Below are 22,787 nucleotides of genomic sequence, written 5' to 3'. Positions count from 1 at the left end.
AATATTTAAAGCGTTCTGCCGGAAGCGGAAAAGCGTTTCCTTGCGCACAATAAGGAACTTTCTCAGCGTTTGCAGTGGAGTTTGTTGTTCACTTTTTATACATATGTATTCGCGATGAACTTTATTTAGTCGATTTACAACTATTGGTTAAGTTTGATAATGGATAAAGAGAGACGTCATAAAAGAGTGGAATCCCCGGTGCGGGACTCAAAACCGAAATTCAAACAAGAGAAACTCAGCCCTGCTAGGCCCCAGAGATCACGCCGCTCGAGTTCGGGGTCCAACGGCAGCCCAAGCCCACCGCCGCAGAGAAAACGAACGAGCAGGTAGTCTGATTTTATGGGTGTATAGTATTGTAGTTAGCGAACACAAATTACACCGTAGGGTTGCACGGCTATGATGTTACACAATTTCAATAATAGCAACTAGCTAGCCACTAAGCTAACGATTTAGTTAGCTTACTAGTAAGCGTTATTGTTATGCTTTAGTCGTGTAACGTTAACCCTCAATTAGCCCTTGGTCACGACTCTTGTTCCATTACATTACACAAGTCATTGAACAACGGCGTCTTCTGTACGGGGAGTTTTGTTATGAGCACCGACGCTCAATCTGAACATTAACACGCGTCGAGGCATATTTTTCATATGAATAATACTTTTCAAAAAACAAAAGGCGAAATTTATACACGCAGTGTTCCCACACTGACATGTCTCCACGTTAAAGCGCTTGTTTCTGAAGACTAGGCGACCGACCACCTGTGCTAATTGGCTATCTAGCTAGCATGCTCCAGCCCAACACTTGTGTAAGCATAGTTTCATCTGGTGGAGGCCACCATAGCTGAATGGATCTACAAAACTGTTGAGTGTATTTTTTTGAATGTCTTGCTGATAAGTGTCTTGAAAGACTTATGGAAGTGATGATTTATTGACGTTTACTAAACGTTAACACGGTGTCATGATTGTACCTAGTTCTTATGAAGTGGTAGTGGGCAAAGTAAATGACTGAATGCCGCCAGTTTTCCCTCAATTAGCTAGCTCATTTAATGTTAGTTGATTGGAAACAGTGATAGCTAGCTAGAATTAAAATACAATTGTCACACACTGGAGGCTTTACCGTGAAATGCTTGCTTACGAGCCCTTCCCAATTATGCATAGTTTAAAAATAAAATAGTAACGAGGAATAAAATACACAAGAATGGCGCTACCGTAACCTGTACCTCTGCACATTGACTCGGTACCAGTACCCCCTGTATAAAGCCTCGTTGGATTTTGTTAATAAAAATATAATTTTTATATATTTTAGTTTATTTAGGAAATATTTTATTAACTGCATTGTTGGTTCAGGGCTTGTAAGCATTTCACGGTAAGTCTATTATTCGGCACATGTGACATACAATTGTATTTGATTTGACAGTATATACAGCAAGTACCAGGTCAATGTGCATAGGTACGAGTTATTTGAGGTAGCTATGCACATGAAGACGGTGAAGTCGCTAGGCATCAGGATAGATGATGAGTAAAATAAAGAGGAGCAGCAGCAAATGAGTGTAAAAGTGTGTGTGTGTGTAGTTTGTATTGTCTGTGTGTCAGTGTAGTGTATGTAGTCTAGTGAGTGTGTGTAGGGTCAATGCAGATAGTTCTTGTACCATTAACTGGCTATTGAGGAAGAGAAGCTGCTGTGCCCTCATCACGACTGCAGGTGTGCATGTGGACCATGTAAAGTCCTTTGATGTGGATGCTAAGGAACCACAGGGGGCATGCTCTCCCCTCTTTCTCTTATAGTCCACAATCAGCTCCTTGGTCTTACTGAAGTTGAGGTTGTTTTCCTGGCACCACACTCTAAGGCTCTATCGACCTCCCTGTAGGCTTACTCATCGGCGTCGGTGATCAGGCCTACCAGTGTCGTGTTGTCAGCAAACTTAGTGTTGCAGCTGCGTAGGTGAACAGGGAGTACAGGAGGGGACTAAGCGAACACCCCTGACTGGCACCTGTGTTGATGGTCAGCGTGGCAGTTGTTGCCTACCTAGGATCCAGTTGCAGAGTTGGGGGGGTTCAGTCACTGGGTCCCCTAGCTTGGTGATGATCTTGGAGGGGACTATGGTGTTGAACGCTGAGATGTAGTCTGAAAAGCATTCTTGCACAGAAAAGCATTCTTGCACACTCCAGGTGGGAGAGGGCATTGTGAAGTGCAATTGAAATGGCATGATCTGTTGGGGCGGTAGGCAAATTGGATATCAGTCATCTGAAAAAATGGGCTTTCAAGCAAGTCGCACAGCGTTCTATTCCTTGAAGCGAGCATGAAAGGCATTTAGCTTGTTTAGGAGTTCTGCATCGCTGGGCAACTCTGGGTTTCCCTTTAATCCCATATCATCTGCAGGCCCTGCCACATATCACAATTGTCTGTACTAGCAAAACAGTCTTGTAGCCTCGCGTCTGCTTCCGACCACCTCCACATTGAGCACATCACTGGTACTTCCTGTTTTGAGCTTTGGTTTGTTAGCAGGAAGCAGGAGAAGGGAGTCATGGTCGGATTTGCCCAACGGAGGACGAGGGAGAGCCTTGTATGTGTTAAGTCTGATTAATCAGGCAGTAATACACCGATAATTGGGACGCAGCCCAAAACTCATGCCTCCAGAATGTTGAATAAAATTACATTTAAACATTACTGGTTGTCTGAGTGGTTTGTCCTTCATCTTCTCCAAATTTGAGAAAATTTCCACAGGAAAGTATTATTTACCCAACTTTTTAGAGAGCCGGTAGGTATATAGTTTGTTTTAAGGAACATTTACATGATTTTGCAGTCATTAGTGTCAGGCTGTATATACAGTGCCTTGCGAAAGTATTCGGCCCCCTTGAACTTTGCAACCTTTTGCCACATTTCAGGCTTCAAACATAAAGATATAAAACTAGATATATTTGTTTGTGAAGAATCAACAACAAGTGGGACACAATCATGAAGTGGAACGACATTCATTGGATATTTCAAACTTTTTTAACAAATCAAAAACTGAAAAATTGGGCGTGCAAAATTATTCAGACCCTTTACTTTCAGTGCAACAAACTCTCTCCAGAAGTTCAGTGAGGATCTCTGAATGATCCAATGTTGACCTAAATGACTAATGATGATAAATACAATCCACCTGTGTGTAATCAAGTCTCCATATAAATGCACCTGCACTGTGATAGTCTCAGAGGTCCGTTAAAAGCGCAGAGAGCATCATGAAGAACAAGGAACACACCAGGCAGGTCCGAGATACTGTTGTGAAGAAGTTTAAAGCCGGATTTGGATACAAAAAGATTTCCCAAGCTTTAAACATCCCAAGGAGCACTGTGCAAGCAATAATATTGAAATGGAAGGAGTATCAGACCACTGCAAATCTACCAAGACCTGGCCGTCCCTCTAAACTTTCAGCTCATACAAGGAGGAGAAGACTGATCAGAGATGCAGCCAAGAGGCCCATGATCACTCTGGATGAACTGCAGAGATCTACAGCTGAGGTGGGAGACTCTGTCCATAGGACAACAATCAGTCGTATATTGCACAAATCTGGCCTTTATGGAAGAGTGGCAAGAAGAAAGCCATTTCTTAAAGATATCCATAGAAAGTGTCATTTAAAGATTGCCACAAGCCACCTGGGAGACACACCAAACATGTTGAAGAAGGTGCTCTGGTCAGATGAAACCAAAATTGAACTTTTTGGCAACAATGCAAAACGTTATGTTTGGCGTAAAAGCAACACAGCTCATCACAATGAACACTCCATCCCCACTGTCAAACATGGTGGTGGCAGCATCATGGTTTGGGCCTGCTTTTCTTCAGCAGGGACAGGGAAGATGGTTAAAATTGATGGGAAGATGGATGGAGCCAAATACAGGACCATTCTGGAAGAAAACCTGATGGAGTCTGCAAAAGACCTGAGACTGGGACGGAGATTTGTCTTCCAACAAGACAATGATCCAAAAGATAAAGCAAAATCTACAATGGAATGGTTCAAAAATAAACATATCCAGGTGTTAGAATGGCCAAGTCAAAGTCCAGACCTGAATCCAATCGAGAATCTGTGGAAAGAACTGAAAACTGCTGTTCACAAATGCTCTCCATCCAACCTCAATGAGCTCGAGCTGTTTTGCAAGGAGGAATGGGAAAAAATTTCAGTCTCTCGATGTGCCTAAACTGATAAAGACATACCCCAAGCGACTTACAGCTGTCATCGCAGCAAAAGGTGGCGCTGCAAAGTATTAACTTAAGGGGGCTGAATAATTTTGCACGCCCAATTTTTCAGTTTTTGATTTGTTAAAAAAGTTTGAAATATCCAATAAATGTCGTTCCACTTCATGATTGTGTCCCACTTGTTGTTGATTCTTCACAAAAAAATACAGTTTTATATCTTTATGTTTGAAGCCTGAAATGTGGCAAAAGGTCGCAAAGTTCAAGGGGGCCGAATACTTTCGCAAGGCACTGTACCAATTCTATATTACAGCAGGATTAATCAGACTAGCTATAAATGGTAAATTTGCCGGTGGCACACCGGCCCAGTGCCAACTGAAAGCCACTGGCCCAAATGGAAGAAATGATACTGTCCCGGGCCAAGATCTCACAGGAAAAATATAATGCGCGCATAATTTAAATATCAGTTGATTGTATACATATTTTACAGGATGAGCAAGTAGCCTATAATAACTTACCCTCCACACACTAATAATTGCATCGTAACTTGACATTATAATATTTACATTGATTGTTTATAAAACCTTAACGTAATATCAAAGGGTGTTATTTGTGATTTTTTTTTTTAACAGTCAGCAGTACTCTATAAAGACCCTATAAAATCAGTTATATTTTGCTAAAGTCCATTTTCCCCGTTTCTGGGTTTTCCTATTTTTGTCTGGGTTTCACCCTCAAAATCACACTTTTTATATATATAAAAACGATACAAATGTGATGTTCTAAGTCCCAAACTGCTTAAACCACATCAGGAGACCACGTTTGAGGTCAGGAAAAAATGTGATGTTGGAGGAGTGTATTGCCTTTCAATTCAATTGCGCACCTAGCAAGAGACAGTTTGGCTAATGGTGTTTCTATACTGTACCATGTAGCCTAATTTTGATGCCAGAGTTTGCAAAACAAATTGGGAAGGTTTTTTAGGAAAGCATTTAAAAATGTTCATTCAAACAGAGCCTGATGACTGAATTGCGCATCAAAGATTTAACCATGACTTCGGACCAGACTTTTTAAATACCCGGTTTGCATACCCATTGTTGCCTTAGCTTTTACTGGTAGTTAGCATAAGTTAAAACTTCTTCTTCTGAGAGCTGCTCTATGCAACAACCAGTTGAGAGATGCATCCTCTTGCTGCCCAACAGATTATACAGTGCCTTGCAAAAGTATTCGGCCCCCTTGAACTTTGCGACCTTTTGCCACATTTCAGGCTTCAAACATAAAGATATAAAACTGTATTTTTTTGTGAAGAATCAACAACAAGTGGGACACAATCATGAAGTGGAACGACATTTATTGTATATTTCAAACTTTTTTAACAAATCAAAAACTGAAAAATTGGGCGTGCAAAATTATTCAGACCCTTTACTTTCAGTGCAACAAACTCTCTCCAGAAGTTCAGTGAGGATCTCTGAATGATCCAATGTTGACCTAAATGACTAATGATGATAAATACAATCCACCTGTGTGTAATCAAGTCTTCGTATAAATGCACCTGCACTGTGATAGTCTCAGAGGTCGGTTAAAAGCGCAATGAGCATCGTGAAGAACAAGGAACACACCAGGCATGTCCGAGATACTGTTGTGAAGAAGTTTAAAGCCGGATTTGGATACAAAAAGATTTATTTTTGTTGATTCTTCACAAAACAATACAGTTTTATATCTTTGTTTGAAGCCTGAAATGTGGCAAAAGGTCGCAAAGTTCAAGGGGGCCGAATACTTTCGCAAGGCACTGTATTTTTCTCAACGGCTATGTGTGCGGTGCGTGTTATAAAGAAGTAACAGCTTTGGGAATTTCTGTTTTTCATCAAATCTATATCCCAGATTGAAAATTGTATTATTACAATATTTACTTTTCTCTGGCTCAAGCAGGTATCTGACATGGTTGATTGACTCCCTAGACCAGCAGCCATCCTATATGTCGAACCCCGTATTCCGAATTATTTGTCAGATGTCGCTCAGAGAAGAATACAATAGGAGCTGTCCTTTGTAGCTAGCTAGCCTTGGTGTTAAATTAACTATTGGTTTTAAAGCCTTTCCTTGTTGATTTGATTGACTAGATCGCCACCCAGGGCGAAAGGTCATTCGCCAGGTAGAAGGGCGTTGGGAAGACGAGACAGATCGCCCAAAAACACCGGCAGGAGCCGAAGCCCTCCCCGCGGTGCCGATGTGAAAATAAAGCGGGTGATTCTGTCACTACTTATGAGTAAATGTAGCAATTGGGGAAATGCATTAATGTAAAACTTTCAATGCAGCAAATATGTTCTGTAAATAAAAACACTTTACCAACTAATTTTGTCCCGGTGCTTGACTCTGGAATTAGGCTAATATTCCTGTCTCACTGTCTCCCCAACAGGAGCAGGGTGACCACCACGGTGCTGACCGAGGTGCCGATGACCATAGAAGGCGCGACCGCAACGACAAGTCAGAGCCCTCGGAGCCACCAGTGCGGCGAAGTAGGTGGGAGCAGGCTGACGGACCCAGAGAGTCTGACAGACCCAGGGAGAGAAAACGAGGAGAGAGAGAGCGGGGTGGAGGTGGAGACCGGCCCAGAGAGCGAGAATCCCGCTCCTTCCAGGAGCAGCATGCAGAGAGACAGCAGCACGACAATCAACGACGGGACAACCGGCACCGGTTTGAGGAGAACGATGACGGGGGACAACCTTTCGGACAAGGTACCCAAGAGGGTGGCGAGGGCAAAGACAGCCCCCCAGTCGATAAAGAGAAGCCCAACTTTGAACTGTCCGGTGCACTCACAGAAGATACCAACACGTTCAGGGGGGAAGTGATCAAGTACAACGAGCCCCCCGAGGCTCGCATCCCCAAGCGCAGATGGCGACTGTACCCCTTCAAGAACGATGAGCAGCTCCCGGTCATGTACGTCCACAGGCAGAGTGCATACCTGATGGGGCGGCAGAGGAAGATTGCTGATATTCCCATCGACCACCCATCCTGCTCCAAACAGCACGCTGTGTTCCAGTATAGGTGAGATCTGACAATCACTTGTCGGGATGACATTAGTCTGCTAATCCTTCGAAAATGGTCTCTGTTTTGAAATTATGCTTTTTTCCCACTTACATAATTTCCCTACATTTTGTTGAGGTCTGACACTTTTGACATCTGGTTAATGTAGTTCTGTTGAGTTTGAAATCACAATCTCTAGGTCGGGACACTTTCAACCTCTGGGTAATGTAGTTCTTTCTGCTTCTGCTGATTTCCAGGCTGGTGGAGTTCACGCGTTCGGATGGAACTGGCGGGCGGCGGGTGAAGCCCTACATCATTGACCTAGGTTCGGGCAATGGCACCTACCTGAACAACCAGCGCATCGAGGCGCAGCGGTACTACGAGCTCAAGGAGAAGGACGTGCTCAAGTTTGGCTTCAGTAGCCGAGAGTACGTCCTGCTACATGAGTTCTCCGACACAGCCGAGGTGGACGCCAGGGCGGAGGAAGATGACGAGGGCCTGGACGCGTGAATGCAAGACCTCTGAGCCTTTTCGAAATAGTTGCGACATGCGCGCTTCCGTCCTACTTTCCTTTTTGAAGTAATTACAGAGCTTAATTGGTTGGATTGTTGAAAATAGTAGGGTTTTGCTTAGTAAATATGTGCTTACCTCAGGGGAAACAAGGAAGGAAATGTGCGTTCTTTCAACTATTCTGACAGGGCCACGAATTTTCCAGTCAAGTGTATTGTTGGAAAATAATGTTCACTGATGCCTACCACCTGTTGGCCATCTCCTTAACACGGATGGAACAATGAACTGCATAGATGGTGTGTTGGGTTAAGCAGCTTTCAGGGTTAACGGAACAAATAAAAAGAGGGGTAGGAGAATTCTGTGGTCTCTTTGTCGGTCATAAAACCTGCTTTAACCTGCAGTAACAGGTCTCAGTACTCTATTCTCAGGACATTAGCTTAAGATCAGTAGTGTGGTTGATTTCCCCCCCCCACCCTTATATCTGACTGCTTACGTTCAACACAAGTGCTCAATGCCAGAAAGAAGTTACTTTACGAAAAATTATTTTGTTATTATATTTTTGGAATAGAACATTGAATACAAATTAGTATATTGCTGAAGGCTAGCCTATGTCCAGACCTTAACTGTAAATACACTGGATGTATTGAATGTGAACGCTGGATTCATCATATAGTGTACAGTATTTGGGTTTGAGCGTTGCAACAAGGAGTGAAGAAAGCATACGCGTGTATGTCTCTGCTTTAAATGTGTGCTACTTGTGATGTAGGAAAAAATGTGTGTGTCGCAGTGTATTCTCGTTTACCCATTCTTTACTACCGAATTGACTGTAGGCTATGGAGGTTTCTGGAGAAAGATCGTACAGCATGACTATTCCCACTACAAAGACAATTTTGTTTTTTACTTTTTTGAACCCCATTGTAGTTCAATTTTAGATGTTTTGTATTGTACATAAAGGTTGTGAAAGACTCTTAGTTTTGTTGCTATTTGTTCGCCATAACTTTGATGGTTGTATGTTCAAGTAAACCATCATAACCACACAGTAAGCCACATCAAGTTATAAACCAGAGGTAAATTTCGCAAGCTCTACAGACTAATGTCCCCAAAGTTCTGATAACCACGGTTATTTCAGGTTTATTAGCCTCGCCTGCAGTCCTATGCCGCTCTGCTTTGTGTAACGTTTTCTAAGTTCTGTCATATTATCAGTAATAGTATCACGTAGACCCCTCAATCTTAACTCTGGACCTCAAAGCCAGTTACACAGCATTTTTTTTTTCAGGTACTGATTTAGACCTGGGACACCAAATGTGTGTAATTTAATTATCAGGTAGAACAGAACCAGCAGGCTCCGGACTCGTAGGTTAAGAGTTGAATATCCCTGGCGGTTCTCAAAGTACTGCCAGATGAAAAATGACATGAATATTGCTAACCACAACATATTGAACATAATTTGGCCAAAGACTGGTATCTATCGAATAAGTTTAGAGGGTGTAATGCAATACAATGTAGTATTATTATATTTTTTTTATCTAGATGTAACATTTTTGCATTGTAATTTCATGAAAGTCCTTAATATATACATATAGTGATACATTTTCCAAAGAAATGTTATTGGGGGCCCACACAACTTCATTCTAATGGTGCAGCCTTATTGGTCAACAAAAGACAAACGGTCTCTTTCAAATTGACTGGGGCCAGCGAATGTCAAACATGTCGAAATCGCACAGCCCCAGTCAATTTGACAATATTTGCTGGCCCCGGTCAATTGGTCATCACTCGTTTCTATAACCACAAAGTCATAATCCCCACCCTTTTCTACAATTTCTCTTAACATTTTAATTTAACCCTAACAACCGCAATGTTAACCTTAAATTAAAACACTAACTTTTTTTTTGTAGCCAATTTTGACTTTGTGGCTGTGGAATCTTACTCTGGGGATATAGAAGGGATTGGTTGTTTAGCAACAAAACCAACAAGTGCACAACTATGGGGCAAAACGCGGGGTTGGCATAGATTTTTGACGGCATTTGTCAACATAGTCCATCTCCAATGTTTATTGAAAACACAAAGTTGCACAATGAGCACTTGTTTCTTTCTCAAATACGTCCTTAGGTTGTTGGTTAGATAGCATTTTTTGGGGACATATTATCATAGATGTGACATCAGTCAAAACACCTTTCAAATAAGACATGGTATTAAGAACAAGATCAACTGAGCTGAAACGAGCCACTAAGGATTCGCCACATGTCAGTTTCTTGTCATTGTTGCTAGTTATCTGGCCATCCAGAACCATAACACTGCTGCCCTTTATGCTTGCGCACCGTTTTTGTGACGTCAGCTAACCTGTACTGAAGCGAAAGGAAACTCAGTCAATTTGACCACGATATGGTCGTCTTTTGTTGACCAATAAGAAAGCTATACCCTTAAATGAAATTTTGTGTGGACCTGATACATTTTTGGGGAAAGAATATTGCGAAACACTATCATTCTACTATTAATGTCGATATTAAGAACAAATATAACATAAAGCCTAGCGCCTTTTCTACAATGTATGTTCTTAACCCTGGGCAACATGGGTCTTGGAGGCTCCCATAGTACTCCATCAATACTTCTTGTATTCCCCTTGAAAGGTTTTTGGACATAACACAGTTCTGGTTTTCTGCCTCATGGCAAAATGTATAGAATTGCAGGATATTAGCTTTAAAGCTGCAACAACAAAAAGTCTCTGTCCCATTCCAAAATGTGTAGAATTGCAGGAATTGAGCTTGAAAAATGCCGAATTTTCTCTGATGCTGTCGTAGAGACTCAATGTTGAAGCAGCCTTATAGGCAGTAAGTAGCAGGAGGCAGCAGGATCAAGTGCAACATGGTGTCCCGTTTTTTTTCACAGTGAAAGGTGGTTCCCAGTGAATGATGAAATCCAATGAATGAATATTTACATAATCTACATATTTACAAAATGAACAGACTCTCAAAATACAGAGTTCAATCTAAATTGAAAACTTAAGCCTTAACCAGTCCTACGCTACTAAACCAGCTATAGCAGGTTGGGGTATACCAGGCCACAGATGTTTAATAACAATAGTTCTACAGGCCTAAAGGTGGTGCTCCCATTATGCACAGACGTGACAGATAAGACATGGAGCTCTGAGACGCGCAAACTAAAAAACACAGGACACATTACAATATGGAAATAAACACACTTCTTTCTCCCTCTGCAAAATGTGTAGAATTATAGGAAATGAGGTTTAAAATATAAATATTTTCTATCAGCATCATAGCAAAATGTGTAGAATAGAATGAGATTAGCAATAAAACGACAAATGTATCTCAATAGCAACATTTTTTCCGGCCCACCAAACGTTTTTCTGGCTACGCCAGCAGAGGTCATAGAGGAGCCTCTGTAAACCCAACAGTTAATTTGACCTACCGGTAGATAGTTTGTGTGTTTGCATTGATATGTAGGCTACATATATATATATATTCCTTTTTAAAATGTTTTATGTAGTTCTGTCCTTGAGCTGTTCTTGTCTATTGATGTTCTGTATTATGTTTTGCGTGGACCCCAGGAAGAGGAGCTGCTGCTTTTGCAACAGCTCATGGGGATCCTAATAAAATACCAAAGTGGATGCGATGTTCAAGTGCACATGAACACTTGCTACACCAATGAGAAAGACGTTTGTTTATTTCCATATTGTAACGTGTCCTGTGTTTGAAGTTTGCGTGTAGACGTTGGGCGAGTTCGCAGCCGGGGATATGGGAGGGGTTGAAAGCGTGTAGGGAACTGTTCGCGGAATGTCACTGGAGACGAGACGCACCTGGGGGATTTACAGGAACAGAGCTGCGCTGTCTATGACACACTGGAATATGAGTCCTTGAATATTTGGGAAAATGTATACCACCGAACGCAGGCGTATGAGCCTGCACGAGGTCAAAAGAAAGGATCCTGTTTGGGTATCAGCTGGAAGTTTATGGCAGGACCCTTTGGCTATTGATCTCAGCACCTCGAATAAGCACATTATTTCACCCCGGAGCCGGACTAGGGCTGTTGCTGTTGTATACATTGTCGTTGAGGATGCATCCCTGCCACAGACAGAAGAGAACCTGTCACTGAAGTCTGTGAAAGAAGCCTGCGCGGACACGCACGCGGTGTTCAAAACAATTCCTTTCGAGAGGATATCGCTTGGGACGACTGACATTCTTGATATATTCTACAATGCAGGCAAGTATAGTCATGTCGACTGTCTGCAAGGCATTTGCCACACCACACTACTTCATTCTTCTAAGTTGTTGGCCAAAAAGTTAGTGTGTGTTCTGCACACAGGTATTTTACGTGTGTACCGGGGCTGCACGGGTGTTTTCGAATTTCGACACCCAATTTGACCCTTCTCTTTTGACAGATGTGGCAGTGGTGGAAATTAGTGACACTTGCTGTCAGCAGTCACTCTTCTATCACCTGGGCGTAAGAGAGAGCTTCAGCATGACCAATAACATCATCCTGTATTGTTACAAGCAGGACAGTGACCTGCAAGCACTCAAGGTACACGCAGGGCATCGTGAGAGTTTACAATGATTACATTATTGACGAAGGGACCAAGTGAGCCTTTTGGCAGCTCACTTTGGGGGGAAATTGGGTTGTAAACAGATTTTAAGGTGTGGCATATTGTAAGAAGTAGGCTACAGTGCCATAAAGATGTCCCTTCCATTGCCACAACAGTCACACCACCAGTTGCATAATATTGCCAATATCTACTGCACTTAAAAAAAAAAAAAATTAAATAAGGATTTGTGACTTTTTATAGCCCTGATTTTCCTGATATAGGTTGATCTTAAGGTTGTTTTCTATGGATTGTTGAACAAAGGTTGAATTGCAGTCTTTTATAGGTTTATAGGGCAATGGATTTCCTTAGGCCTATCAAGCGGATGTGTGTGTTTAGTAGATATGTGTGTTTAAAGCAGCACCACTGTTAGAGCACGATACCACTCTGGAATGGATAAGGTAGCAAGATGAGTACTCCATTGTCATAAGTCCTCAAGCAGGCACATGACAATGGAACATCACCTCATTTATATTTATACAGCATTTGCAGAGATGGGATTAAGCAAAAAAAACATTTCCTAATATTTTAACACACGTTAATACAGTGGTTCCAAGGTGAATATTGTATATGTTTCTTTTTGCTAATCGTGTGCTGGGATTTGGTCATAATGTTTATGTATGCTGCATATAGGTAACGCTTGTGAGTGAAAGCTCGTATGCTAATTCCCATATGTGTGTCTTCCCTCAGGAGCAGTGTGGGAGCTACACGTTCATCCCGTATGTAGTGTTGCCACAGGGCAAGGTGTTTGCCTGCGACGCGACCCTCGTAAACGGCATCAAAGAACTGATGCAGCCAAGCTTCCAACTGGAACCCCTCCTTACCCCACTGGTAGAGAGGCTCATCCAACTGCTGGACAATGTGCACGTTCATGCCAGGTCAGCCTGTCATGCCTCCCACGCTGCATATCTAAATATTCCCTTATGACTCCCACATTGTGTCTTTCACTTTGTTTTTTTGCTCAACCCATCTGCTTGGTTCGATAGCTTGGTTGGGTGGGAGAGTAGCAGCAAATAAAGTACATGGTTAAGCTTGGAAATGTCTAGACTGCCCAACTGCAAATGTCTTTCAGTTCGACATGAGCTATTATCAGTCATTTGTGCTATATGCAATATATGCCCCTGGATCACAAGCATTTTCAGGGGTTAAGTGCCTTGCGTAAGGGTAAAACTGACTCTCTTATTAGTGAGTACTTCCGGGAGTCCATCCGGCACGAGATCCGCACGGCTCGGGAGCGCTTCAGTGGCCAGGACTTGAGTCTGGAGCTGGGTCGCATCCAGAAGCGCCTTGACACGGTGGAGCTGCTCAGCCCAGACATCATCATGAACCTACTGCTGTCGTACCGGGATGTCCAGGTGGGCTTAGCTATGGGAGCGAGGGACAGGGACCTGGATCATGTTCATTAGGTTACACCGTAGCAAAGCATTGTGTAATAGAAAATGAAAACGAGCTCTTCTTATCGGACAAGTCCAGGTAGTCCCTACCATTTGGTGCCTAATGAACACGACCTAGTGCTCAGTGGTTCTGTGTTTGCCAGTGTCAAGACTGCCCTTGTTTATTTTATGGTGGCTGTTGTGTTTGGGCAGTAGATTATTTTTTTTGCATGGGCTCACTTTTATGACTGTGGAATGCTTTTGTGGTGTTTTAAACAGAGAATCGGCAATATGAAGTTACCACGAGCAGAAGAATGAACCACGCAGATAAGCTGGACGCAAGACAGTTCACTCACAGAGTAACTGCTGCAATGTTATAGCTGCGGTACCAAAATAGCTGAGAAGTTTAGCCTCGTGCATCATACTTTTAGTTGGTGTGGAAATTGGCCCAACTCTGCAGTTTACTTCATGCATCGCCAAATCTACCTTTAAAACCTGTGTGTTAGTGTGGCGGATCTACAGTCTGCATGATGGTTGACTACCTTCATTGAAACATTAATGCTCTTTCTTTGTGAACACAAAGACCAATATTTAAAGGGGATTGAATGCTAACAATGATTAGATAGCAGCCCTCCAAGGTCATTCTAAGTAAAAAAATAAAGTCATCTCATCAGGGGTCTCAGTTGTATGCAAGAACTTTTAGGGTTGGGTGATATTACGATAGTATCAGATATCGAAGACGATTGACAGCTATCGCTGATGGTGATGACATTGTGCTGTGACAGACAATGTATAGCCTGTTTCAACTTGATTGGCTCCACGCAGAAAAGAGCGGACTGGGCAGCCCACAGCAGGGCCATGCCAAGTGGGCTATTTCTTTGCTATAGCCTGCATAACCTATTTCAATAAATATGTTACAAAGAAGTTACAGAATGCAAAAGAACAATGTAGATTTTCACCAAAGCAGCGCAGAATGTCCTTTCAGATACATATATTTTTTCTTTCTCAATTGGCATATAGCCGAAGCCTATATTTTTTTTATATAGGGGACAATGCAGTGTCTAATTATTTTAAAATCCAAATGTTGTGTTTTTGCTCCATTTGACTTGAATATGACATCTGTTTTTATGCATGCTGGCTTTCTCCCGCTTCCTCCCGCTGTACTACTTCCTGATCAAACAATACATTTATTTAACAGACTTCTCAGACAGTTTCAAGTTGTTTTTGAATAAGTTAACATGATAGTCCTAAGGTAACAATGAGAGGAAGCTCATACAAGAGCAAGATAGACAAATAGAATGAGTAGTTTCAACAAACCTTAGTCTAAAATAAGTTATTCATCCCTCCTACTTGCCGTGGCGAACCAAATGGCCAAAAGCCAAATCCTACTAATTAAAATAGCCTATCAAAAGCATTAAGACAAGTTAAAGTTCTAAAATATATTTCCCAAGTAGGCTGTTCTAATAAAGTGTTTTCATGTCCTAAAGTTACAGCTTTCAAATAGGAACAATTGTGAAAGTCAGAATCTATAGGTGATTTTCTACAACATTTATTTTCAATGGCAAATATTACTGGCAACAAGAAGTGAAATTTTGCAAACACTAGTTTGATGTGCAAATTCTAATGAGAAGTTAAAAGGAAACTTACAGCTGAGCAAAGCTTATGAAAGAAATCATGTGTGGAGTAGGCAGGGTAGCCTAGTGATTAGAGCATTGGACTAACCCCCGGGCTGACAAGTTACAAATCTGTCATTCTGCCCCTGAACAGCCAGTTAACCCACTGTTCCTAGGCCATCATTGAAAATAAGAATTTGTTCTTAACTACCTTGCCTAGTTAAATAAAGGTAAAATAAAAAATACAAAAAAAATACAAAATAGGCCTACTTCAATAGCCTATTATTAGCAATGTACAGAACCTACCTACAACATATAGAAACCTAGGCCTAATAAGAGAGGAAGATTATGCAAAAATGCAAATCATTGAATAATTATCCAGTTCTGGGGCAGCAGAGTTGCCGGACCCTTCATGATTTACAACCCATAAAATATGTCGGCACACACAGACACACACTTATTTTATGCCACAGCTCCAACAGAGAGGAATAGGCTACTAAAATATGTTTTAGCTGTATGTACTATTCTAAATGTAAACAAATATACAGTACCTGTCAAAACGCATAAGGAATCATGTAGTAACCAAAATAGTGTTAAACAAATCAAAATATATTTTATATTTGAGATTCTTCAAAGTAGCCTTCCTTTGCCTTGATGACAGCTTTGTACACTCTTGTCATTCTCTCAACCAGCTTCATGAGGTAGTCATCTGGAATGCATTTCAATTAACAGGTGTGCCTTGTTAAAAGTTAATTTGTGGAGTTTCTTTCCTCCGTTTGCATCAATCAGTTGTGTTGTGACAAGGTAGGGTTAGCATACAGAACATGGCTCCTATTTGGTGATAGACCAAGTCCATATTATGGCAAGAACAGTTCAAATAAGCAAAGATATTTGACAGAGAATAAGACATTAAGGTCAGTCAATCCGGAAAATTTCAAGAATTTTGAAAGTTCCTTCAAGTGCAGTCTCAAAAACCATCAAGCGCTATGATGAAACTGGCTCTCATGAGGACCGCCACAGGTAAGGAAGACCCAGAGTTACCTCTGCTGCAGAGGATAAGTTCATTAAAGTAACCAGCCTCAGCAATTGCAGCCCAAATAAATGTAACAGACACATCTCAACATCAACTGTTCAGTGGAGACTGTGTGAATCAGGCCTTCAAGCTGCAAAGAAACCACAACTGAAGGACATCAATAAGAAGAATAGACTTGCTTGGGCCAAGAAACACGAGCAATGGACATTAGACCGGTGGAAATCTGTCCTTTGGTCTGATGAGTCTGAATTTAAGATTTTTGGTTCCAACCGCATTGTCTTTGAGACACAGAGCAGATGATCTCTGCATGTATGGTTACCACAGTGAAGAATGGAGGAGAAGGTGTGATGGTGCTTTGTTGGTGACACTGTCAGTGATTTATTTAGAATTCAAGGCACACTTAACCAGCATGGCTACCACAGCATTTTGTAGTGATGCGCCATCCCATCTGCTGTGTGCTTAGTGGGACTATCATTTGTTTTTCAACAGGACAATGACCCAACACAACTCCAGACTCTAAGGGCTATTTGACCAAGAAGGAGAGTGATGGAGTGCTACATCAGATGACCTGGCCTCCACAATCACCCGAGCTCAACCCAATTGAGAGGGTTTGGGATGAGTTGGATCACAGAGTGAAGGAAAAGCAGCCAACAAGTGCTCAGCATATGTGGGAACTCCTTCAAGACTTTTGGAAAAGCATTCCAGGTGAAGCTGGTTGAGAGAATGCCAAGAGTGTGCAAAGCTGTCAAGGCAAAAGGTGGCTACTTTGAAGAATCTAAAATATATTTGGATTTGTTTAACACCTTTTTGGTTACTACATGATTCCATATGTGTTATTTCACAGTGTGGATGTCTTCACTATTATTCTACAATGTAGAAATAAAGAAAAACCCTTGAATGAGTAGTTGTGTCCAAACTTTTGATTGGTGCTGTGTATATTTTCGGCTTGGCAAATAAAGGGGGATATTCATTTTATATCACCATTTGTCATGTCTTCTTAATCATGTTTGAACAAATGTTGACATCGCCCAACCCTACATGCATGTATAACAAGTACTGCAGGGGTTAAAGTAAATCAATTTGAGGGAGGATCTTCACTTTGTATGTCTATTTAAAAATATTAAAGGTGTCTGCAGCTATGCCTAATATATAATGCTTTGAAATCAGAGGTGTCATTGTAATGTTGATAAAGGGTTTGCTCTAATCCAGTCCTCTTTCTGACTTCAGGACTACGATGCCATTATCAAACTGGTAGAGAGCCTGAACAACTTGCCCACGTGCTTGGCGGCTTCCCAGCAGAATATCAATTTTCACTACATATTTGCTTTAAACAGGTACCATTGTTCCTCTACTTGTGTATTGCTCACATATTCTGTTTGACGATAGTCTTTCACATGATATCATAAAAGGAAATAATGTGTATACGACACTAAATGGGTTGGAGCCAACCCCCATTTTAACACTTAAGTAGGGGCCTTGCTGAAAGCACCGTACTGTTTTTTTCCCCCCCTATCTTTATTATTTTAGACGACTGAAGCAAGCACACAGATTTTCTTCAAGAAATTTACCTGACACTTTAACTTCCAGCATGACATGGGCTGTTCATTCTGAGGATTCCATCTGTCATAATGTTTCCTAATCCTTGACCTTCAGGAGGAATCGTCCAGGTGACCGTGCCAAGGCCCTGGAGGTGATTCTGCCCATTGTGGAGTCAGGTGACCGGGTGGCGTCGGACGTGCACTGCCTCTGTGGCCGTATCTACAAAGACATGTTCATGAGCTCAGGCTTTAAAGACCATCGCAGTCGAGACCAGGCCTGCTACTGGTGAGACCTTCCATTACGGTGTCCATATTAGTACAGCCTTGGAGTTGGTGTCAAAGCCACTCGGACTTGTCGGTCGTCCTAATATCCACACCGTACACACAGCATCTCTTCACTCACTCCAGTCAAGCCCTCCTTACTAGGGCTCGACATCAGTCTATGTTATGTTATTCCTTTGAGTTCCCTCCATCCTTTTCAGTTGCACTTTACTTGAGTCCTCTGTCATAAAGGCTGCATAACACTGTTAGAATTAAGAAATGGCAGATGGCATAAACAGTCATGACGCCTTGTGTCAGGCTTATGACATCTGACACAACTGATTCTTTATGATACGCTGTTATTAAGCAAAACATTGCTTAGGTCAGCTCATTGACTAGGCAGCAATATATGTTAATTAATTAATCCATTTTAATCTCCCTTCATGAATTCTCCCCCAGGTACGGCAAAGCCTTCGAGACAGAGCAAACCCTCCACTCCGGCATCAACAACGTTGTCCTCTTGATGGCTGCCGGCCATGAATTTGACACCTCCATCGAGCTGCGCAAGATAGGTACATTGTTCTCACCGACACTCTACTGCCCTGAATCAGTAGCCTGTCAAAGTGAACTAGTGTGTTCGTTTTGTATAATTGCTTAAGTAAACTACAATTGCCTTGTTGTTTTTAATCCATGCCAGTAATCAACCACAGTGAATGTGGGCTAATTGTTGGTGGAGTCCTACTCCCTGCCAATCACTATCATCATTACTAACAGCCTGCATAAATAATTACACCCCTACATTATTTATTAATGCATGTCACTGTTATTCTTTTTGGGCTTCTGTGCCATGTCATGTCTTCTTTCGTTACATTTCGATGCCATACTGTTAGCCTGAGGGAAAAAAATATATAATATTCTCAATATCCAACCTCTGTGTCTGTCTGCGCCCGTGTGTGTTTGTGTTTGTTGTGTGTGTTTCCAGGCGTGACCCTGAGCAGCCTGCTGGGGAGGAAGGGCAGCTTGGAGAAGATGCAGGACTACTGGGACGTAGGCTTCTACCTGGGAGCCAGCATCCTGGCCAACGAACACAGGAAGGTCATCGAGGCTTCAGAGAAACTCTACCGGCTCAATGCACCCATGTGGTGAGAGGGGTCACAGTTCATCTTGTTAGATCCCTATGGTCATTGTCACTGCAAACATTCAAGACAGCACAAACAGATCTGGGACCAGGCAGCTATTCTTGATGTGAAATATATGAGCATATCATTCTAACAGATTCCTCAATAACACTGATGTTTATATGAACTTGCTTTTTGAGATTGAGATGATTAGAAACCAGGATGAGGGGCCACATTTCAAAATATCCCATTAAAGGGCAAGTACAGTCATCCGGATTAAATAATAGCTGTATTAAATAATAGCCTGTATTTTTTTTTCACGATTTTAAAAATGCTCCAAATTTGAGGAAATGCACTACTTCTCTCATGTCTAACTATCAGTAAGACTGAAAAGGCAGGCTGAGTGGGCGGGGAGTTAATAGGCTGAGTGGGGGGAGCTTGCCTTGACTGACAGTTCTTTGAAATACTTATGACAAGCAATTTGGATGTAATGAGCAGTGTTGCAGTGAGATCATGAAGTTAGCTAGCTCGTTCATCTTGGACAATTTCAGTTGAAACTGGACAGGGTAAGGTCTGGGTATGCCTCATAAAATATATACAGTTGAAGTCGGAAGTTTACATACACCTTAGCTAAGTACATTTAAACTCAGTTTTCACAATTCCTGACATTTATTCCAAGTAAAAAAATCCCTGTTTTAAGTCAGTTAGGATCACCATGTTATTTTATGAATGTGAAATGTCAGAATAATAGTAGAGAATTATTTATTTAAGCTTTTATTTATTTTATCACATTCCCAGTGGGCCAGAAGTTTACATACACTCAATTAGTAGTTGGTATCATTGCCTTTAAATTATTTAACTTGGGCCAAACATTTTGGGTAGCTTTCCACAATAAGTTGGGTGAATTTTGGCCCATTCCTCCTGACAAAGCTGGTGTAACTGAGTCAGGTTTGTAGGCCTCCTTGCCCGCACACGCTTTTTCAATTCTGCCAACAAATTTTCTTTCTTTCATTTTGCCACAACTTTGGAAGTATACTTGGGGTCATTGTCCACTTGAAAGACCCATTTGTGACCAAGCTTTAACTTCCTGACTGATGTCTTGAGATATTGCTTCAATATATCCACCTACTTTTCCTCTTTCCTCATGATGCGGCAGGGTAGCCTAGTGGTTAGAGTGTTGGACTAGTAATCGGAAGGTTGCAAGTTCAAATCCCCAAGCTGACAAGGTACAAATCTGTCGTTCTGCCCCTGAACAGGCAGTTAACCCGCAGTTAACCCACTGTTCCTAGGCCGTCATTGAAAATAAGAATTTGTTCTTAACTGACTTGCCTGGTAAAATAAAAAAATAAAAATGCCATCTATTTTGTGAAGTGCACCAGTCCCTCCTGTAGCAAAGCACCCCCACTACATGATGCTGCCACCCCCGTGCGTCACAGTTGGGATGGTGTTCTACGGCTTGCAAAGCATCCCGCATTATCTTCCAAACATAACAATGGTCATTATGGCCAAACCGTTCTATTTTTGTTTCATCAGACCAGAGGACATTTCTCCAAAGAATACAATCTTTGTCCCCATGTGCAGTTGCAAACCGTAGTCTGGCTTTTTATATGGCGGTTTTGGAGCAGTTGCTTCTTCCTTGCTGAGTGGCCTTTCAGGTTATGTCGATATAGGACTTGTTTTACTGTGGATATAGATACTGGAGGAAACAGGCACAAAAGTATCTTCTTTCTGAGCTGTTTGATGGCTGCGTGGTCCCATGGTGTTTATACTTGCGCACTATTGTTTGTACAGATGGTCATGGTACCGTCAGGCGTTTGGAAATTGCTCCCAAGGATCAACCAGACTTGTGGAAGTCTACTTTTTTTTCTGAGGTCTTGGCTGACTTTTTCCATGTCAAGCAATGAGGTATTGAGTTTGGAGGTAGGCCTTGAAATACATCCACAGGTACACCTCAAATTGACTCAAATGATGTCAATTAGCCTATCAGAAGCTTCTAAAGCCATGACTTAATTTTCTGGAACAGTCAACTTAGTATATGTAAACTTCTGACCCACTGGAATTATGATACAGTGAGTTATACATTAAATAATCTGTCTGTAAACAATTGTTGGAAAAATTACTTGTCATGCACAAAGTAGATGTCCTCTCCGACTTGGCAAAACTATAGTTTGTTAACAATAAATGTGTGGAGTATTTGAAAAATTAGTTTTAATGACTCCAACCTAAGTGTATTTAAACGTCTGACTTCAACTGTGTGTGTGTGTGTGTGTGTGTGTGTGTATATATGTGTGTATTTTTATGTTGACTGCCAGACCATATTCATAAACCATGACTATCAATGATGTCAGGATCTCCCATTTGCATGGGATTTTGCAGCAAAACTGACAGATTTTTTTTATTTTACCTTTATTTAACTAGGCAAGTCAGTTAACCCACAAAATACGAATTTGTTCTTAACTGCCTTGTTCAGGGGCAGAACAACAGATTTTTCCTTTACAGCTCGGGGATTCGATCTTGCAACCTTAAGGTTACTAGTCCAACACTCTAATGTTGACATGACAACTGCGTCTGAGTTTTGAACGACCCCCCCCTTTGTTCCATGCTGGCTGAAGAACTAGCTAGCCAGTAACTAGCAAACACCAGACACAGATGAAAGGGGGGACCTATAATTATCTTTGTCATAGATGAATAGGAGAAACCTGTAATTTGATGTCACCTTGCAGTCAAATTTTAGCACCAGTAGACTAGCTAGCTATGTAAACCACACCCCTCTGCAAACATACCTTCTATGCTGATGGTTACGAGTCGGTACTTATTTAAATTAGGCAAGAGAATAAGACGTTACCATTGGTGTATTAAATTGAGGGATTTATGTGATGTCACACGAAACCCTAAATTATCCCGCCACCTGAATTCAAGTGTTTCACATGGGGGGAGGGGACCAGTAACTTTATGATCAGACTTGATAAATGTACCAGCAACAGTAATTTTTCCTACTTTGTTCATCCTACTTTGATTTGGTTTCATCTAAATATCATCCATTTGATGAAAAACATGATTTTGACTATGCTGGACCTTTAATGTTAAAGATACTGGCCATTTAGTGGAAACCTTTCCCCTAAGCAAAAGTTTGGTATGACCTCTTTTAAGGTCAATGTTTTGAATTTAGATTTTCAAATACTTATTCGCATCTTTCTTTTGAGGTATGTGGGCTCGATCATGGAGACGTTCATCTTGTACCATCAGTTCACCAAGCCCCCGGAGGTGAAACCGTCTAAACAGGAGACTGTGGACTTCTGGATGGAGCTGTTGCTGCAAGCCTGCAAGCCCACTGTTTCCACTGACCGCTGCCCAGTAAGACCTCACCACAGCTCCCAGTACATTCAGCTTTATTGAGTTGGAGCATAGCGGCATGTTTCCAAGTCACTCTGTCAGACACTACCGCTCCAAGTACTCCTAGTTCCTCAAACCCACATTGCTTTGTGAGACCTCAATAGATTTTCTCTGCCTAGTATATGACAGTTCTGGGCATTCAAATGCAGTGCAGTAAAAAATACTTGCTTTT

The 22,787-nt window shown here is 41.7% G+C and overlaps 2 protein-coding genes across 2 annotated transcripts in view; both read left to right on the top strand.

The window, feature by feature from the left end:
- The first annotated feature begins 25 nt into the window (after positions 1-25).
- On the top strand, positions 26-8,658 carry LOC135520099 (smad nuclear-interacting protein 1-like). Its single transcript, XM_064945435.1, has 4 exons — positions 26-326; positions 6,279-6,402; positions 6,575-7,203; positions 7,440-8,658. Exons 1-4 carry the CDS (start codon positions 160-162, stop codon positions 7,690-7,692), a joined length of 1,173 nt encoding a protein of 390 aa, XP_064801507.1. The 5' UTR covers positions 26-159; the 3' UTR covers positions 7,693-8,658.
- A 2,782-nt stretch (positions 8,659-11,440) lies between these two features.
- LOC135520098 (mitogen-activated protein kinase kinase kinase 5-like) overlaps positions 11,441-22,787 on the top strand; it is a 33,120-nt gene continuing 21,773 nt past the window's right edge. The window contains exons 1-9 of the mRNA XM_064945434.1: positions 11,441-11,910; positions 12,089-12,228; positions 12,977-13,164; positions 13,473-13,641; positions 17,533-17,639; positions 17,959-18,129; positions 18,564-18,676; positions 19,087-19,246; positions 22,426-22,576. Coding sequence (XP_064801506.1) covers positions 11,580-11,910; positions 12,089-12,228; positions 12,977-13,164; positions 13,473-13,641; positions 17,533-17,639; positions 17,959-18,129; positions 18,564-18,676; positions 19,087-19,246; positions 22,426-22,576 — 1,530 coding nt within the window. The 5' untranslated portion in view covers positions 11,441-11,579. The remainder of the gene's footprint in view (positions 11,911-12,088; positions 12,229-12,976; positions 13,165-13,472; positions 13,642-17,532; positions 17,640-17,958; positions 18,130-18,563; positions 18,677-19,086; positions 19,247-22,425; positions 22,577-22,787) is intronic.

The sequence above is a fragment of the Oncorhynchus masou genome, chromosome 29 (genome assembly GCF_036934945.1).
Source record: "Oncorhynchus masou masou isolate Uvic2021 chromosome 29, UVic_Omas_1.1, whole genome shotgun sequence".
NCBI lineage: Eukaryota > Metazoa > Chordata > Actinopteri > Salmoniformes > Salmonidae > Oncorhynchus > Oncorhynchus masou.
The sequence above is the reverse complement of the archived record's forward strand: the minus strand, read 5'-3'. Positions and strand labels throughout refer to the sequence as shown.

What these genes read in the sequence shown, in the direction of transcription:
- LOC135520099 (XM_064945435.1), top strand. Translation starts at nt 160, where the DNA reads ATGGATAAAGAGAGACGTCATAAAAGAGTGGAATCCCCGGTGCGGGAC. An exon ending in CCGATGTGAAAATAAAGCGG is followed by an intron (nt 6,403 to 6,574) that starts GTGATTCTGTCA and finishes TCTCCCCAACAG; the next exon opens with GAGCAGGGTGACCACCACGG. An exon ending in CACGCTGTGTTCCAGTATAG is followed by an intron (nt 7,204 to 7,439) that starts GTGAGATCTGAC and finishes GCTGATTTCCAG; the next exon opens with GCTGGTGGAGTTCACGCGTT.